This window comes from Penicillium samsonianum, assembly GCF_028829775.1.
Source record: "Penicillium samsonianum strain IBT 33392 chromosome Unknown utg000003l_segment0_segment0, whole genome shotgun sequence".
Classification (NCBI taxonomy): domain Eukaryota; kingdom Fungi; phylum Ascomycota; class Eurotiomycetes; order Eurotiales; family Aspergillaceae; genus Penicillium; species Penicillium samsonianum.
This window is the reverse complement of record NW_026643261.1, coordinates 3,874,587-3,891,012: the sequence shown is the minus strand read 5'-3', so window position 1 is coordinate 3,891,012 and position 16,426 is coordinate 3,874,587. Positions and strand designations below refer to the sequence as shown.

At 50.0% G+C, this 16,426-nt stretch overlaps 5 protein-coding genes across 5 annotated transcripts; 4 read left to right on the top strand and 1 right to left on the bottom strand.

Annotated features, from left to right (window-relative positions):
* Positions 1 to 250: 250 nt before the first annotated feature.
* N7471_005077 (uncharacterized protein) lies at positions 251 to 3,409 on the top strand (the record flags this gene model as incomplete). Its single annotated transcript, XM_057277796.1, has 5 exons — positions 251 to 333; positions 411 to 1,978; positions 2,286 to 2,567; positions 2,624 to 3,210; positions 3,266 to 3,409. The coding sequence occupies 5 exons, from the start codon at positions 251 to 253 to the stop codon at positions 3,407 to 3,409; spliced, it is 2,664 nt and encodes an 887-aa protein (XP_057137406.1).
* A 353-nt stretch (positions 3,410 to 3,762) lies between these two features.
* Positions 3,763 to 7,111, top strand: N7471_005076 (cleavage polyadenylation factor subunit CFT2; the record flags this gene model as incomplete). Its single annotated transcript, XM_057277795.1, is given in 3 exon segments — positions 3,763 to 4,201; positions 4,262 to 4,901; positions 4,913 to 7,111. The coding sequence occupies 3 exon segments, from the start codon at positions 4,053 to 4,055 to the stop codon at positions 7,109 to 7,111; spliced, it is 2,988 nt and encodes a 995-aa protein (XP_057137405.1). The 5' UTR covers positions 3,763 to 4,052.
* Positions 7,112 to 7,429: 318 nt separating this feature from the next.
* On the bottom strand, positions 7,430 to 9,426 carry N7471_005075 (uncharacterized protein; the record flags this gene model as incomplete). The annotated part of the gene is made up of 8 exons (XM_057277794.1): positions 7,430 to 7,526; positions 7,606 to 7,677; positions 7,743 to 8,072; positions 8,128 to 8,442; positions 8,502 to 8,679; positions 8,730 to 8,845; positions 8,901 to 9,301; positions 9,370 to 9,426. 8 exons carry the CDS (start codon positions 9,424 to 9,426, stop codon positions 7,430 to 7,432), a joined length of 1,566 nt encoding a protein of 521 aa, XP_057137404.1.
* An 819-nt stretch (positions 9,427 to 10,245) lies between these two features.
* On the top strand, positions 10,246 to 13,742 carry N7471_005074 (Sec23/Sec24 family protein). Its single transcript, XM_057277793.1, has 5 exons — positions 10,246 to 11,713; positions 11,763 to 11,860; positions 11,911 to 12,251; positions 12,308 to 12,745; positions 12,801 to 13,742. Exons 1-5 carry the CDS (start codon positions 10,373 to 10,375, stop codon positions 13,622 to 13,624), a joined length of 3,042 nt encoding a protein of 1,013 aa, XP_057137403.1. The 5' UTR covers positions 10,246 to 10,372; the 3' UTR covers positions 13,625 to 13,742.
* A 2,027-nt stretch (positions 13,743 to 15,769) lies between these two features.
* Positions 15,770 to 16,312, top strand: N7471_005073 (putative extracellular thaumatin domain protein; the record flags this gene model as incomplete). Its single annotated transcript, XM_057277792.1, has 1 exon — positions 15,770 to 16,312. The coding sequence occupies one exon, from the start codon at positions 15,770 to 15,772 to the stop codon at positions 16,310 to 16,312; it is 543 nt and encodes a 180-aa protein (XP_057137402.1).
* Positions 16,313 to 16,426: the final 114 nt, after the last annotated feature.

Here is a 16,426-nt window from a genome sequence, read left to right as displayed (position 1 = left end):
CAATGCTAGTTCCGATTGAACGAAGGGGAACTTTGTATCAAGATTGACCCGAAACGCTCTTTGTCAAGTACATCGGCGTGTCTGTAATAAGCTGTGGGCGTCGTCAACAAAGAAGAGGGCTCGAAAATATATTTTTAACTCTCTTTGTGCTCGTAAGTATCTGCAGGTTTCTTCGTCACTCTCTGCTCGTGCTTTGTCTACAGGCACGGATAGGTGAGCCGTCTCTTTCCTATATTAATATAGAGCCAACATGTCCAAATTTATCCTCAACTACGAACAGAAGTACGACTTTCTTGACTGGGATCTTCCATCGCCAGATCAATCATCATCGTTGTAACAGCACCAACTGATAACAAGTATGGTCCTGGTGGCATCATTTTACACATTCTCTGGCTAACAAATCAAATCAGACCTGAAGACTATCGATCAACTCGAAAGATGGTTACGACACGAGCAATGACTGCGGGCACTCGGCCAAAGGTCCATCCTTTACCGGCTAAGCCTTCCAAGGCCGAAAAAGCCGCCAAAGCCGCCAGAATAAAGGCTGAGAAGGAAGAAAAGAAGGCCGACAAGGCTGCAGCGAAGCGTTTGAATGATGCGAAGAAAGCTGCAGCCAAGGCCGATAAGGACGCGAATAAGGCTGCAGCAAAGGCCGCGAAGGCTGCCAATGCCAAAAGCAGCACAAAGGGCACAAAGGGCACAAAGCAAGCAACTGCTCCGAAGATCAAGGCCACCAAAGCCACTAAAGTGACTAAGGTCACCAAAGTCACTAAAGCCATCAAAGTCGCCAAAGCCGCCAAAACCACTAAGCAGGCGAAGGCCACAAAGAGCAGTGTTAGCGCAGCTACCGTGAAGGCTTCAACAAATCAGTATGATGAAGACGAGGACGAAGATGGCGAAGATGACGAAGATGACGAAGAAAGCGAAGAAGAGCACTATGAACCGCAGTCCAAAAGGCGCAAGGTCGAGACTCTGGCTCCTCCCAATCTTTATGTGGAGATCGGCCCGACCAAAGCAACGCGTCCGGCTTTACAAATTATTGGGGAATGGGATTACATGAGGAAAGCTGATGTCCCAGAAGGTGTGGAGAACGAAGACAACCGACCTCTACCCCACATCTACATTGGAGGCACTGCACCGCAGCCTCGTTGGGTGATCACTCAAACCGAAAGCATAAAAGTCCCTTCCAAACGACGTGCCCCTAGTACCAGCTCGAAGGACTTCGGAGATTTACACTGGACCTTTGAAGAAGGCGACTTCAAACAATGGACCGGCCTAGAATACCCAGCACTTTACGAACTTGCGTACTTGTGCCTCGAATATACGCTCGTTGATACAGAGATCCGAGAGCAGATCTATAAATCCCTAGCCCATGGCCCCTTGCCCAAGGCTGTGACCGTTGGGGACAAATGGTACCCAGCTCTGCCGCCAGTGCCCATCACAAGACACTTTGCGACAGGGACCTCCGAGCAACCTAGTCGAAAGACAAGCGATACGGGCTTTTACTTCCCCAACTATGAGCGTCCAAACTTGGCAGTCAAGAAACGAGAGGATTACATGGTGCAGCCATATCCGCATGCCGCTTCCCATATCTATAATCGACCGAGAGTGGAGGTATGGCCGACTGCATCGCGCTCTGCAAGTCCAGACCAGGAAAGCGAACGGGGTAGCGAGCATGGCAGCGAAGAAAGCCAGTCAGCCGACTCCACGAAGTCGTCTGTGTCAGGGGGGCTTTACCTGGAACGAGATCCAGAGGGCCCTTACTCGGAACCGACAGCCACCATATCTCTTGGAAACGAGCAGAACAGCAAGCAAGACAACAAACAGGACCGCGAGCAGGACGGCGAAGGAAGTCAGTCAGTCGATTCCAGGAGGTCGTCTGTGACCAGAGAGTCTGACCTGGAATTAAATCCAGAAGGCACTTATTCGGAACCGACAACCCCTGTGTCTCTTGGAAACGATGAGAAAATTTCACGTGGTGAGTACAAATGTGCTTAGTTTGACGCGATTTTCTCATTCTCTACATATTACTTTGCCTTCTCTGTATACATTCAAGGTGTTCAGATGATTTGATTATGAGTGTGCCAATGGACCCTGTGGATGGTGTGCGAGTGTGTCAACTACAGTGTGAGACACAATGAGCTACGTAGAAGCAGTCCTACCCAAGGCGTCTGGGTCCACTCTTGGTTGTCGGGTTTCTGGGGAAGAGGAGGGTCAATCACTTTCACATTACATGTTGCATATTGGAGACATATTCCGGCAATACGCTAATTGATGGGCTCTAGATACAATCTCGGAAGATGGTTCAGTCTTTGGCGACGGCGGTGACGTTCAGGTTGAGCCCAACTCAGCTCGAGACTCTCGAGAGCAATCGCCTGATAGCCTTTTCTCTGGCTCCGGCTCCGACAGCGAGGTCAGCGCTTCTTCCAAGACCAGTGAGCCTAGCAAGGTCAACGCCGCTGACGATAATAGCGTCCAATCGACGAATAGCCTATCCCCGGTGTCCCATGATGGGCTCTTCAGCCCTGGGCAGATCGAGGGGTATTATGGAAAGAAGGAAGGAAATTGTGAGTCAATCTGTTTATCTGTCATCCCAGTCAATGATGCTAATGTTTGGTTCAAGTTGAAAGGTTAGGTGGAGTTGAACATCACGAAACATCAGAACGAAAGCGCCAAACACAGCCGTCACTGGAAGACGCACAGGAAGAGGCGGAGATAAGAGAACTCGAAATGGTAGGGGTCACAGAGCCTTGTAAACGAATGCGAATGGAGTCACCATCACCATCACCACCTGCGACTCGAAGGAAGACAGCGTCTGAGATCAGGGTGGATAAAGTTATGTCATTTGCACGAGCAGGACAAGAGAAACGGGACGAAATGAGAGCAGCTGCAGCGGAGAAAATATCAGACAAGCCGCCGTTGGCACTGTTGAAGAAGACTACGGGAAATCAGGCGGGTGCAAGATCGCAGGCCGACGCACCTAGTCCTGAGATTCCGCATAATCTGCAAGATAGGTTCCTGGAACAGACCAAGGCATATCTCAAGGATCCAATTCAGAGGGCGAGACATTTCCCTGACCCTCTTGCTGTGCGCCGAGTCAGAGTGTGGGCAGGGGAGGAATTGGTGGGCCATGAGATCAAACCCACAGTCGACGCTATGCTACCCCCCTGGGCTGAGAGGCACCGGCCTTTCAGTCAATGGCAGAATCCGGTGAGTACCTTAATTATTCAGCTTTATGGGAATCACGCTGATCATAATCGATTAGACTGGGATAACACCTGCGCCTACGGCGGGCACGAAGGTCTCGAGATCGAAAAGACGGAGCAAGGGGCAAGGTAAGAGAAGGCCAAGACCAGCATCTGCAAAAGAGCAGTCAGTCAGTTCAGCCCGGTGGTCATCGTTTAGATAAGCCTGTTGTGTACTTCCATAGTTTCGTGGTGGAGTTTGGGATGTTCCTATGGTCGGATGGTTGTTTAACCGGATTATATATAGATTCTGAGTTTGGGATGTCTATTCATTTTTGTTTGAATTCGTTGGTTTTTTATACTTTCGTTATACTTTTATTTGACCGTCATCATTCTTCTAATGAGTATTCATTACATTCTTACAACACTGGGTTGGAGCGAAGTCCCGTTACAGAATATGGCATAATCGCAAGGCAACGCTTGGTTGCACGATACTCAGATAAATGTCTGGAGCCAATACAGAAGGCGAGAGTTATCCACAGCTAGGTGAAATGTGAAATGTAAGTAAAAAAAACCACTTGAAGGTATTGAGGGAAGGACTTGATCTATACAATCAGTTCTACGGCATTTATATTGCTAGTCACGTGCAAACCGGCCAAACAGCTCACCCGTCATCTGGTATCTCTCGTCTTTGTTCGCGAAAGTCGGATCAATTTGACACTCTGGGATAATGGGTCAATCTTGGAATTGACCAAATACCTCGAGGCATATAGCTGCATTGATCGTGACCTATCTGTCCCCGAATCGCTGGTCCAGTAGAACAATCGCGACTGCTAGGTTTGCCGTGAGAAACGGCAGATTCTCAAGATGTTCACCTTTACTCCCCTCCTTGGCGCCCACTCGTCATCTTCGAGGGCATCGCAGTCTATCCTGGAGCTTGATGGGGGCATCAAGATCCTAGTGGATGTGGGCTGGGATGATAAGTTTAATACCCTTGATTTAGCGGAACTTGAGAAGTGAGCATGCGATTAACGCGTTTCCTTGTTTGAATTCAGATGAGCTAATATTATCATCAGGCATATTCCTACACTTTCTCTCATTCTCTTGACACACGCGACGCCCGCCCATATCGGCGCTTTAGTCCATTGCTGCCGAACATTTCCCCTCTTCACGCAAATCCCAATCTATGCAACGAATCCCGTCATCGCTTTCGGCCGCACGCTCCTACAAGACCTTTATGCCTCCGCTCCGCTTGCTGCCACATTTTTACCGAAGGCTTCTGTCTCCGAGCCGGGCGCATCGTCAGCAGGCTCTGCGACTGTGTCAGGCGGGGATACCGATGGCAGCACAAGCCGAATACTTCTTCAATCGCCGACAGCGGAGGAAATTTCTCGATACTTCTCTCTCATTCAGCCACTCAAATATTCCCAACCGCATCAGCCTCTCCCGTCACCTTTCTCTCCGCCGTTGAACGGGCTTACTCTCACAGCCTACAATGCCGGTCATACCGTCGGTGGAACGATATGGCATATTCAGCATGGGTTGGAATCTATTGTCTATGCAATGGATTGGAACCAGGCTCGTGAGAGCGTGGTCGCGGGTGCTGCGTGGTTCGGTGGCTCTGGTGCCAGTGGAGCAGAAGTCATTGAACAGTTGCGGAAACCCACGGCCTTGATCTGCAGTACAACGGGGGGCGATAAGCTGGCACCTTCGGGGGTCGGAAAAAGCGAGACGATCTCCTCCTCGACATGATCCGAAGTAGCCTTGCGAAAGGTGGAACAGTTCTCATCCCAACAGACACAAGTGCGCGAGTTCTTGAACTAGCCTACTCACTAGAACATTCTTGGCGCGATGCCGCGAATGGCGAAAAAGAGGATGTTCTCCAAGGAGCCGGGTTGTATCTGGCTGGCAAGAAGGTTACCAACACAATCCGACTCGCCCGAAGCATGCTGGAGTGGATGGACGAGAACATTGTTCGCGAGTTTGAAGCGGCGGAAAGCACAGATGTCACAAGCGGGCAAAGGACGGGTGGACAGGATAAAGGCTCTAACAAGGGTGGTGGTCCATTCACTTTCAAACATCTCAAGATTATTGAGCGCAAGAAGCGACTTGAGAAGCTCCTAGCAGAACCCGGACCTAAAGTAATTCTTGCATCCGATACATCAATGGACTGGGGCTTCTCAAAGGATGCGCTTCGACAAGTGGCCGAAGGACCCAACAATCTGTTGTTGCTGACGGAGTCCTTCCGCAAGGATATGAAGACTCAAGAATCGAAACCATCACAGAGTTCGACAACAATTGGAAGCATGATTTGGCAGTGGTACGAGGAGCGAAGAGACGGCGTGGCTCTAGAGAAAGCATCGGATGGCGAACATATCGAACAAGTCCACAGCGGTGGACGAGAATTGTCCTGGACAGATGTGCAGCGAGCCCCTCTCGATACCGGGGAGCAGTTAATATACCAGCAGTATCTCGCGACCAAACGCCAACTTCAAGACACCTCTCAAACACTTGGCCAAGAAACTCTTGAAACTGCCGTAGATGCCCTCGATGACGGATCGAGCTCTACCTCTTCTGAGGACTCGGATCCTGAACAGCAGGGTCGCGCACTGAACTTTTCGGCCTCACTTGCACATGCTACTCGAAGCAAACTTGCCGTCAGCGACGAAGACCTGGGCATCAACATCCTTCTTCGTCGAAAGAACGTTTATGATTACGACGTGCGTGGCAAGAAGGGCCGCGAGCGCATGTTCCCTTACGTGGCACCAAGAAAGAAGGGAGACGAATATGGAGAATTCATTCGCCCAGAGGAGTATCTTCGAGCAGAAGAACGCGAAGAGATTGATATGCAACAACGGCGTACCGATGCCGAGACTAAACTTGGCCAAAAACGACGATGGGATGATGCCGCCGGCCCCCATGCACGCAAGTTGTCTGGTGGCGCAGCAGGACGGAAGCGTCCTCACATTGATGGCAAGAAGATTGACGATGATCATCTCAGCCTTGCCTCCGATGGTGAAGACGCTGATGTTGCTGCGGAGTCCGAAGATGAAGTAGAAGGCCAGTCATTCGAAGGTCCTGCGAAGGTTGTTTACCATACTCAGACCATCACTATCAACGCTAGGATTGCGTTTATCGACTTCATGGGCTTGCACGACAAGCGCAGCTTGGAGATGTTAATTCCACTGATCCAACCTCAAAAATTGATTCTGGTTGGTGGTATGAAGGAAGAGACGTCAGCATTGGCAGCCGAATGCCAGAAATTGCTGACAGTCAAGCTCGGCGCTACGGTTTCCGATCCTGCGTTTGACTCAGCTGCCATTATCTTCACTCCGGCGAACGGCGAAGTCATCGATGCAAGTGTCGATACAAATGCCTGGATGGTCAAGCTGAGCAACACGCTCGTTCGACGCTTGAATTGGCAGCACGTCCGCAGCCTCGGCGTCGTTGCTCTCACGGCACAGTTGCGAGGACCAGAGCCTGCCGAGATTGGGGACGTTGAAACATCAGGCAAGAAGGTAAAGCAGTTGAAAGACCAAGCAGCCTCTTCCGCTGTCGCCCCGACGTTGGAACAAGCAGACAGGAAAATAAACGACAAGATGGAGGTCTATCCTTTACTTGACACTCTCCCAGCTAGCATGGCTGCAGGAACCAGGTCTATGGCCCGTCCTCTTCATGTCGGTGACTTACGATTGGCTGATCTTCGCAAGCTGATGCAATCCGCTGGTCACACTGCTGAGTTCCGAGGCGAGGGAACGCTTCTCATTGACAAGTCCGTAGCTGTGCGCAAATCGGGAACGGGCAAGATCGAAATTGAAGCAACGGCGCAGTCTTCACTGGGTCGGCCTGCTGGCCGTGGAACAGGAAGCTTCCTTGCTGTCAAAAGGAAAATCTACGAGGGCCTGGCGGTTGTTGCAGGCAGTTAAGGCTATACGCGTGACATGTATTTCTATCTTTCCACGATGTATAACTTCATGATCAACAAAGCATTCATAGCCATTTATTTCTGCCAAACAACATGAGATTTATAATATTTTCTTCTAATGGTTTGCCCAAATTAATGCTAAATGCAGTATTCTATGCAAAAACAACATTATCATCCACGCACAATCTTAACCCGAAATCAACACGACCCATTTCTAAACGCTCAAAACATCAAACAAGGATGAGCATAATCTATATCTACTCTATAACCCGAAAAATGAAACCACAGATCGTCGTGGTGTAAGAGACGAATCTGCCATCTAAACAGTGGTCTCGCCTGACTCTTCGGAATCATTGCCATCGTCCTCGGTGGGAATTTCCCGTATGGTATCATTGGTTTGGGGACCAGTGTAATTTCTGCAGAAAGAAGGCAGCACATGTCAGTATCCAATTGAATGATGTTAGAAGTATGGGGTTAATTCCAGATGTCTCTTACCCCCGAGCTGCAACCCACCACCATATCAAAGCAAAAGCGGCAATAAAGCCGCCAACACAGATCGCGTAGTTCCTAGGTAGGAATATGTTAGCATGCTCTTTTGTATCTAAAACATAAATCGGGTTCAAGCGCCTTACATGTTCGCAGGAGTCACAGGAAGCTGTGGCGGGAAGAAAAGAATTGTACTGATGAACAAGACCCAGACAACAGCAATGTAGTTAATAGAAGTACCCCATTTGCCGAGCGTAAAGGGGCCCTCGATGAATTTGACTTTCGATTTATAGAGCTGATGAGCGAGAATGACAGACACGTAAGAGAGGTCTAGTGCCGGGGCAGTGATGTTGAAGATTGCGGTTGCTGTTTGCGTGGAGCCAATGGCGATGCAGTTCAGACCTACGCTGAAGATAACCACGAACCACACTGCATTGACAGGGGTATGGGTGCGAGGATTGACCATGGATAGGAACCTATAATGTATCAGTGCGGAACGTGAATCGGGTGCAAAGATCAAAAGCATCCTACTTTGAAAATGGAAGCGCATCGTCTCGGGCAAAGGCATAGGCCATTCTTGTATCTGCCAGCATGGCTGAACAGCCTGTGAAGAATTGGACCAAAATTGCAAATGCCCACATGATTGTGCCACCTCGCCTGCCACCGGCATTGAGGAAGATCTGGGCTGCGGGCAGGCCGGTAGGGGAGGTGAGAATTCCCTCGAAATCGGTCAGACAGAAGCACATCGAGACGGTTAGGATCCATCCAAGTGCCCCGGATACTAGGACGGCTGTTTGGATAGCAACTGGTCCTTGCACAGCGGCATCATGGGTTTCTTCAGACATGCTGCAATAAGGTAAAAGATTAGATGTAAATTAGTAGAAATAGATTTCGGGGTCGCATACTGTGTCGTCCCATCGTAGTCGGTCATTGTCCAGGCAACAGATAAAAAGCCCAGGAAAAATGAAAAGACTTTTGAGCCCCATCCTGAGCCATCAGTGAAATGGCCAAAGACCCAGGACGCTGGCTGTAAATTTGGGGTAAGGGTAATCAGCGCAATGCAGATGCAGATAGTCGCCCCAACTGTGAACTCATTAGTACAAGTTTAACAACAAGGTTCCCTTGATACACACTGTTTATGGGAGCAAACCAAATAATAATTCGATGTAAGGATTTCGTGGTCAATGAACAAATCACCCCAAGAATGCATAGAATTGCGATTGATACTAGAACGGTCTCCAGCGCCGTCCTTAAATGGTATTATATTAGTTTAGGAACATAGCGAATGGGGCTTGCCAACTTACGGCGCATACGAATACTTGCCATCGACAAGATCCGAATTCATACTGACACAGGCCAGCAACATCTGACTGACCGTGTATGCCACACTGGAAACTCCTGCCGTCTGACCAAGGAGGTTACACCAGCCCTGGACCCAGGAGAAAATAGGGACCTGATCGGGAGGTACGACGTGCTTTGTCACAAAGTACATCCCTCCGGCGGTGGGATATGCCGATACTAACTCTGCCACGGAGCTTCCAATGCACATAGCCATGCATGAACCGATCAACCAGCACCATACAGCTGTTGCTGGGCCGCCAGCCGATAACGGCGCACCAAATGTCGCCGGCACGGAGCCGAGCACTCCCAGAATAGAGATGGCATATGAGACGGTTGACCACTTAGAGAATTCTCGTCGTAACTCCTAGTCCGAGTAGATCGTTATCAGATTGTGCCCCGCTATGATCGTCACAAGGCGTTGGGCGCCAATACCTGCTTATAGCCGATTCGAGCCAGCAACAGCTCATCATCATCGTGAATAGTGGCCATTGTAGGTTGAAGAGGAGCTGTTGTATCTACTCTTTCTCTCCTAGGCTTGCGACCCGGGTCTAGTTTTACGGTCAGGTCCATGATAGGAAGTAGGTGACCGATGTATATGCAAGGAGCTTTAGGGGGGCAAAGATAAGGGGGAAAAAGAAAAGAGAAATCTCCGGACTTACAGAACTCTTGTCTTGTATTATATCTACGGTGTACGGAGTAGGGGTAGTCGGCTCAGGAACCGGGCCAGACAGGAGCCATCAAAGCCGGGAAAGAGACGGTGAGATGAACGCGCCAGAAAAAAAAGATAGACCCTAAGGAGCTTGAGCCGGAGCTAGGATTGGAAATCTGACGTGATTGGAGAGAATATGATAAGCGTAAAATTGGACTTCAAAAATGACCATGCAAAGACGAATTTGACTAAGGTGCCGACACGAGGACAAAGCCCTGATGAGAACCTTGGGATGTTGACATGTGTGCCAACCTTGTAACTATGGCTTCGGAGCTATCAAAGAGTGGGATGTTCTCCGGATCGCTAGTCTGCCTCTAACAACGGAGTTATGCAGAGTGACGAATAGCGGGCCATACTACATTTTATTTAAAAAAAGGACAGGTTGGCAATTTTAAAGTCATTGGAGGATGCTGTCTTCTATAATATTAACGTTTTATAAGGAAGAGGAAGAGGAAGAGTAAGAGTAAGTATAACGAGTGTTAACGGGTGCAACGAGAAGGCCCACGTGAAGAACCTCGGAAGTACGTAAATCCGAGTGAGTTTAGGTGGTCAATACTACTGTATATCGTCAACATACAACATAGGAGTCTCTTGCTATTCTTTATTCCCTAATTCTGTTCCATACGTGATGATTTGTTGAGGTTCTGTATTTTTTCTCTCTCCATTTCTCAATCCCACCCTTGTGTGACCTCTCTCGCCTTTTCACACCCCGCGGCATGATCCACCATGGCCGACCCTTCAATGTATAACACAATGGGTCAGGGATCCAGCGAAGACCCCTCCAATCCACAGTACATGGCTCAGCCTCCCCCTCAGCAATACCCAGCTGGGTATCCTCCCAGCGCCGCGCCTCCACAACCCGGAGCTCCTTACGCCAACCCGGCGCCGAATCAGTGGCCCGCCTACGGCTCACCACAACAACCGGGTTTAGCGAGTCCTGGCATCGCATACAATGCACCACAACAAGCAATGGGTGCAGCGGATCCTGGTACGGCAGGTCTAGCCTCTCAGATGAGCGGTTTGGGAATTGCAGCAGATGCGGGGGCCAGGACACACCGGAAGAAGCACCGTCATGCTCACCACGACATCGGGGGTGGTGTAGCACCCCCCGTGCAAGGATTTAATACTGGCATGGATCAAGGAGGCTTGCAGCAGCCGCAGCAGCAACAACAACAACAACAATCGCAGTTCCTGAACACAGGCTTGAACCAACATGCTGACCGACCAGTTTCCCCAGCGGTGGGGTTGGTATCTGGCCAGTCTGTCGCCGACATACCTGGCATGCCGAGTGGTGCAGGTTCTGTCCCTACTTCAGGCCGAATTGACCCAGAGCATATTCCCAGCATCCCGCGATCGCGCGACCTGCCCGCTCAATACTATTTCAACCATGTCTACCCGACAATGGACCAACACCTCCCCCCACCAGCAGCGATCCCGTTCGTGGCTCAGGACCAAGGCAACTCCTCTCCTAAATACGCTCGTTTAACGCTCAACAACATCCCCTCCGCCTCTGACTTCCTTACCTCGACCGGCTTGCCATTGGGCATGATCCTGCAGCCCCTCGCGCCTCTGGATCCCGGCGAACAACCGATCCCCGTGCTGGACTTCGGGGATGTTGGTCCCCCGCGATGCCGACGATGCCGAACATATATCAACCCATTTATGTCCTTCCGATCTGGCGGCAGCAAGTTCGTCTGTAATATGTGCACGTTCCCGAACGATACGCCTCCCGAATACTTTGCGCCGCTGGACCCATCCGGTGCGCGTGTGGATCGCATGCAGCGTCCTGAATTGCTGATGGGAACTGTGGAGTTTACGGTCCCGAAGGAATACTGGAACAAGGAGCCAGTGGGCCTTCAAACCCTCTTTTTGATCGATGTCAGCCGGGAGTCGGTTCATCGGGGATTCCTCAAGGGTGTTTGTGCAGGTATCAAGGATGCTCTGTACGGTGGTGATGATGAAGCATCAGAGGGTGCCGAAGGCGATGAATCATCACGGAAATTGCCTGTTGGGGCGAAGGTCGGCATTGTTACGTATGATAAGGAGGTGCACTTCTACAACCTGAGCGTATGTGTTCCTCACCGTGTGATGCTTTCGTCTATTAACACGTTCATAGGCGGCATTGGAACAAGCACAAATGATGGTTATGACCGATTTGGATGAGCCATTTGTGCCGCTGAGCGAAGGTCTCTTTGTGGACCCATATGAATCGAAGTATGTGATACCCTCTTCCCAGTCTCCTACGGATCACTAACTATGTTTAGGTCTGTGATCACTTCTCTTCTCAGCCGGATACCTAAAATCTTCTCTTCTATCAAAAACCCGGAGTCGGCTTTGCTGCCGACATTGAACTCGGCGCTCTCCGCACTGCAGACTACAGGTGGCAAGATCGTCTGCGCGGTGGCTAGCTTACCTACCTGCGGTCCAGGACACTTGGTCATCAGAGAAGATCCTAAAGTTCATGGAACGGATGCGGAACGGAAACTTTTCACCACAGAAAACCCAGCTTGGAAGAAGACGGCAACCAAGTTGGCTGAAGCTGGCGTGGGCTTGGATCTGTTCATGGCCGCGCCTGGTGGCACATACCTTGATGTGGCAACAATTGGTATGTTGAAAGCGTCATTGCGCCGTATACAGAGCATCAGCTAACTTAGTTCATAGGACACGTCTCTAGTCTCACCGGCGGCGAGACCTTCTTTTACCCTAATTTCCATGCCCCGCGCGATCTTCTCAAGCTGCGGCATGAAATCACTCATGCCGTCACTCGTGAGACGGGATATCAGACCCTGATGAAAGTCCGATGCTCCAATGGACTCCAAGTGTCCTCCTACCACGGAAACTTTGTCCAGCACACACTCGGCGCTGATCTGGATATTGCCGGTGTCGATGCCGATAAGGCTATCGGCGTGCTCTTCAGCTACGACGGGAAACTCGATCCCAAGCTGGATGCGCACTTCCAGGCCGCTTTGCTTTACACTTCTGCAGACGGTCAACGCCGTGTCCGATGTATCAACGTTGTGGCGGCGGTTAATGAAGGAGGCATGGAGACGATGAAGTTTGTCGACCAGGATGCCGTGGTCTCGGTTATTGCCAAAGAGGGTAAGTTGGATAATCTGTCAGAAAACGTTGACTATTTATACTGATACCATTATAGCCGCCTCGAAAACCCTGGATAAGAATCTCAAGGACATCCGAGCCAATATCTCAGAGAAGACAGTCGATATCTTCAGCGGGTATCGCAAGATCTTCTCCGGCTCGCACCCTCCCGGCCAGCTAGTTCTACCGGAGAACCTGAAGGAGTTCTCGATGTACATGCTCAGCTTGGTTAAGTCGAGAGCATTCAAAGCCGGGCCCGAGTCATCAGACCGACGGGCGCATGACATGCGCATGATCCGGTCAATGGGCTGCACGGAAATGGCCTTGTACCTCTACCCTCGCATTATCCCTGTGCACAACATGCAGCCGGAAGATGGATTTGCGAACGAGCACGGACAGCTCCAAATCCCGCCCTCCCTGCGAGCCAGCTTCTCTCGTATCGAAGAAGGTGGTGTCTACATCGTGGACAACGGCCAGGCAGTTCTACTCTGGCTGCACGCGCAGGTCTCACCCAATTTACTGGAAGACCTATTCGGGCCGGGCCACGACTCCCTCCAGGGTCTGAACCCCAACACTTCGTCCCTGCCTGTGCTTGAGACACACCTGAACGCACAGGTGCGTAACCTGCTGCAGTACTTGTCGACGGTGCGCGGGTCCAAGTCCGTAACGATCCAACTGGCCCGGCAAGGCCTGGACGGGGCGGAATACGAGTTCGCCCGACTCCTGCTGGAGGACCGGAATAACGAGGCCCAGAGCTACGTGGACTGGCTGGTGCACATCCACCGCCAGATTAACTTGGAGTTGGCTGGTCACCGGAAGAAAGAGGAGGGCAGCGAGGGCGCATTGGCTAGTTTGTCAGCCATGCGCGCTCCGTATTGGTAGATGCCTGATCCGGGATCCTCCGTCCAACCCCTCCCTTGACAGGCACCGTTTCCTGCGGGTTGGTTTGGTTCCCCTGGCGATCTAGACTGCAGGTAAGCTGCAAAGAAGGAAAGCGGAGGGGGGCTAATTGGTGGGAGGTTTGTGGGGGGTTGGTGGGGGTAAGGCTCCAGCTCGTCCCACCCAGACTAGGAAAGTCCACCGGTGACTGTGACGCTGACTTCAGTGGCTTACAGAGGCACTGATGGAGAGTGGATCAACATCTGAGCTCAATGGAGTGTGAAGTGAAGAAAACAAAACAAACAGAATAATCGTGAGACATCGGAGAAATCATTTGTGTATACCAGGGGTAGTTTCTTTTATTATTTGAGAGTTCTTAGTGTCAGCCTCCGTGCACATGGCTATTGCCCAAGACCTATTTTATTTAAGGTGGTTTTAGTCGGGCTTTATCAGTTCAGAACTAAATATCCCCGATAGGAGCCCTAATTTAGAACCACTTAGGGTAAATGATTCTATCTGGAGAATTAGTACTCCATACTACTTTGTATGTATTATAGTGTACAATGCAGAACATGATTTTGCCAAAAAAGAGTCCAGACTCGATCGCCAGGTACAGTGAGTTTGTGCAGGGCCCAGATCAACGTCAGAGGCGTGTGGTGGGCCCCCTGGGATATTGCTAAATATGCCATTGGCTCAGGGCTTTTTGACACAGGGGTCCAGGACTATTCCGATACAATAGTTAACTAGTTAGTTAGTTGGTTATACATATTTGTACATGTAGTATTTTCTTGTAAGAGGGTCTGAGCTGTGGAGTGTCAGCTCCCACCTACCTAGTAAGGATAAGTTTGTATAAGAATTAATCGACAAGCATAGAGGAGCCGGGCCGGTCAAATTGGTAATTGCAGTAATAATCTGTAGGAGATGTTATTACTGGCTGAATTGAGATTCTTCAGAATACGTGCGTATATTGTGCAATATAGTTGTCTGCTTGGTAATGTCCTACTTGCCATCATTATGATGTTGAAGTACAGCATACACCTTGATTTCTCTTCGACACTGATTAATTACTGATATTTGCCTCAAACCCTCATTAGACTTTAATTCTAGATTTTGGATTGTTTCTATTCTACAATTATTTCCCCGAATGTAATACGAGGAATTTGATAGAAAAGTTGTGGTGGCCAAGACCACATCCATACAATGAGCTCCAAGCCCCCAGTGGTTCCTGGCGAAAATGCGCTATAATTGGCTGTGCAGCCATTGCCCTGCTTCTGCCATGTTCTTTACCATGTTCTTTGCCATGTTCTTTGCCATGGTCTTTGCCATGGTCTTTGCCGGTTCGAAGTTTTTTTAAGTGAATTCCTTCAATCTGATTGGAAGAACCGCGGATGCGGCCGGATGGCCATGACGTGGGGTTCGAGGGGTTGTGTGCACTATTGCCACGCTGTCAGTTGTGGCATTTAGGCGATCGGTGGGGCAACTTCATAGTGGTAAATTGTATAAACACGCAGTCTCTGTATTGACACGCCCAGATTATGGTCTACCTCGTATAAAGTTATAACTCACATGTACTATGAACAGGTAGCGGTGATGCCCTAACTCGTAGCAATGCAGATTATGCAGTTGATAAGTAGAATAATATAGTGTATCTGTATATATCTTACATATCCGATATCGCTGTCTGATTCTACCCAATTATTCTGGGCTCTCTTTGACAGAAACCTCGAATGAGCCCTGGAGGGAGGCGGGACGCCCTGATTTGGTTCCACTCTTTTTTTTCCCTGGAATTTCTTCTTTTTATTCTTTTTATTCTTTTTTTTGCCTTTTCGCCTTTTGCCTTTCAATTGCCCCACAATTCCCTGACCCGATCCATGGCTCGAAGTATGGGTGGCTTTTCACGTTTTCTTTCACACTCAGGGTCTGTATGCATCTCTCGTTTCAAAATCTATATAAACCCCTTCGTTCACCCAGAGATTTTCTGTTCTTCAACACATTCACTACAAAGTACAATCAGTACATTCCTTCTTTACATTCACTCTCTTCAAATCTCGAGATTGACTCTCGTTGCATTCCTTACGTCTATCGACTAGACTCAAATCACATTCCAACTACATCAGTCTTTATATCTACATCTTACTATCTTTCAATATGATGTTCACTCAGACTCTTGGCTTTGCCGCCCTCTTCTCCGCCATCGCCTCGGCTCTTCCCCAGGACATGGTCCGCCGCCAGATGGTTCGCCGAGACGGCGGCGGTGTCACGATCACCAACAACCTCGCACAGGATGTCTACGCCTGGTCTGTTGCCGGCGACGTTGGCCCCATGCAGACCATCACTAGCGGTGGTGGCGTCTACTCCGAGGCATGGCGCACCAACCCCAACGGCGGTGGCATCTCCATCAAACTGGCCCTTGACCCCCAGCAGAACGATGTCCTCCAGTTCGAGTACACCGAGGCCGGTGACACCATCTTCTGGGACATGTCTTGCATTGACATGCAGGCTGGCAACAACAAGTTCACCGAGTTCGGCTTCTCCGTCGTGCCTTCTGGCGAGAGCTCCACTTGCCCCAAGGCCATCTGCAGTGCTGGTGATACCGCTTGCTCCGCCGCTTACCTCACGCCCACTGATGACCATGCTACCCACGGCTGCCCAATCAACACTGCTCTTGATTTGACTCTTGGCCAGTCCTAGATGTGTCCAGTGCTGTTCTTTGTTTTGCCGGTTGAACCGTGCATCCACTCTTTTATATACCTTTTCACACCCTAGCTAGTGATTGCTTTTTTGAGATTGGTGATTTTTTTGTTA

What these genes read in the sequence shown, in the direction of transcription:
- N7471_005074 (XM_057277793.1), top strand. Translation starts at nt 10,373, where the DNA reads ATGGCCGACCCTTCAATGTATAACACAATGGGTCAGGGATCCAGCGAA. An exon ending in GTGGACCCATATGAATCGAA is followed by an intron (nt 11,861 to 11,910) that starts GTATGTGATACC and finishes AACTATGTTTAG; the next exon opens with GTCTGTGATCACTTCTCTTC. An exon ending in CTCGGTTATTGCCAAAGAGG is followed by an intron (nt 12,746 to 12,800) that starts GTAAGTTGGATA and finishes ATACCATTATAG; the next exon opens with CCGCCTCGAAAACCCTGGAT.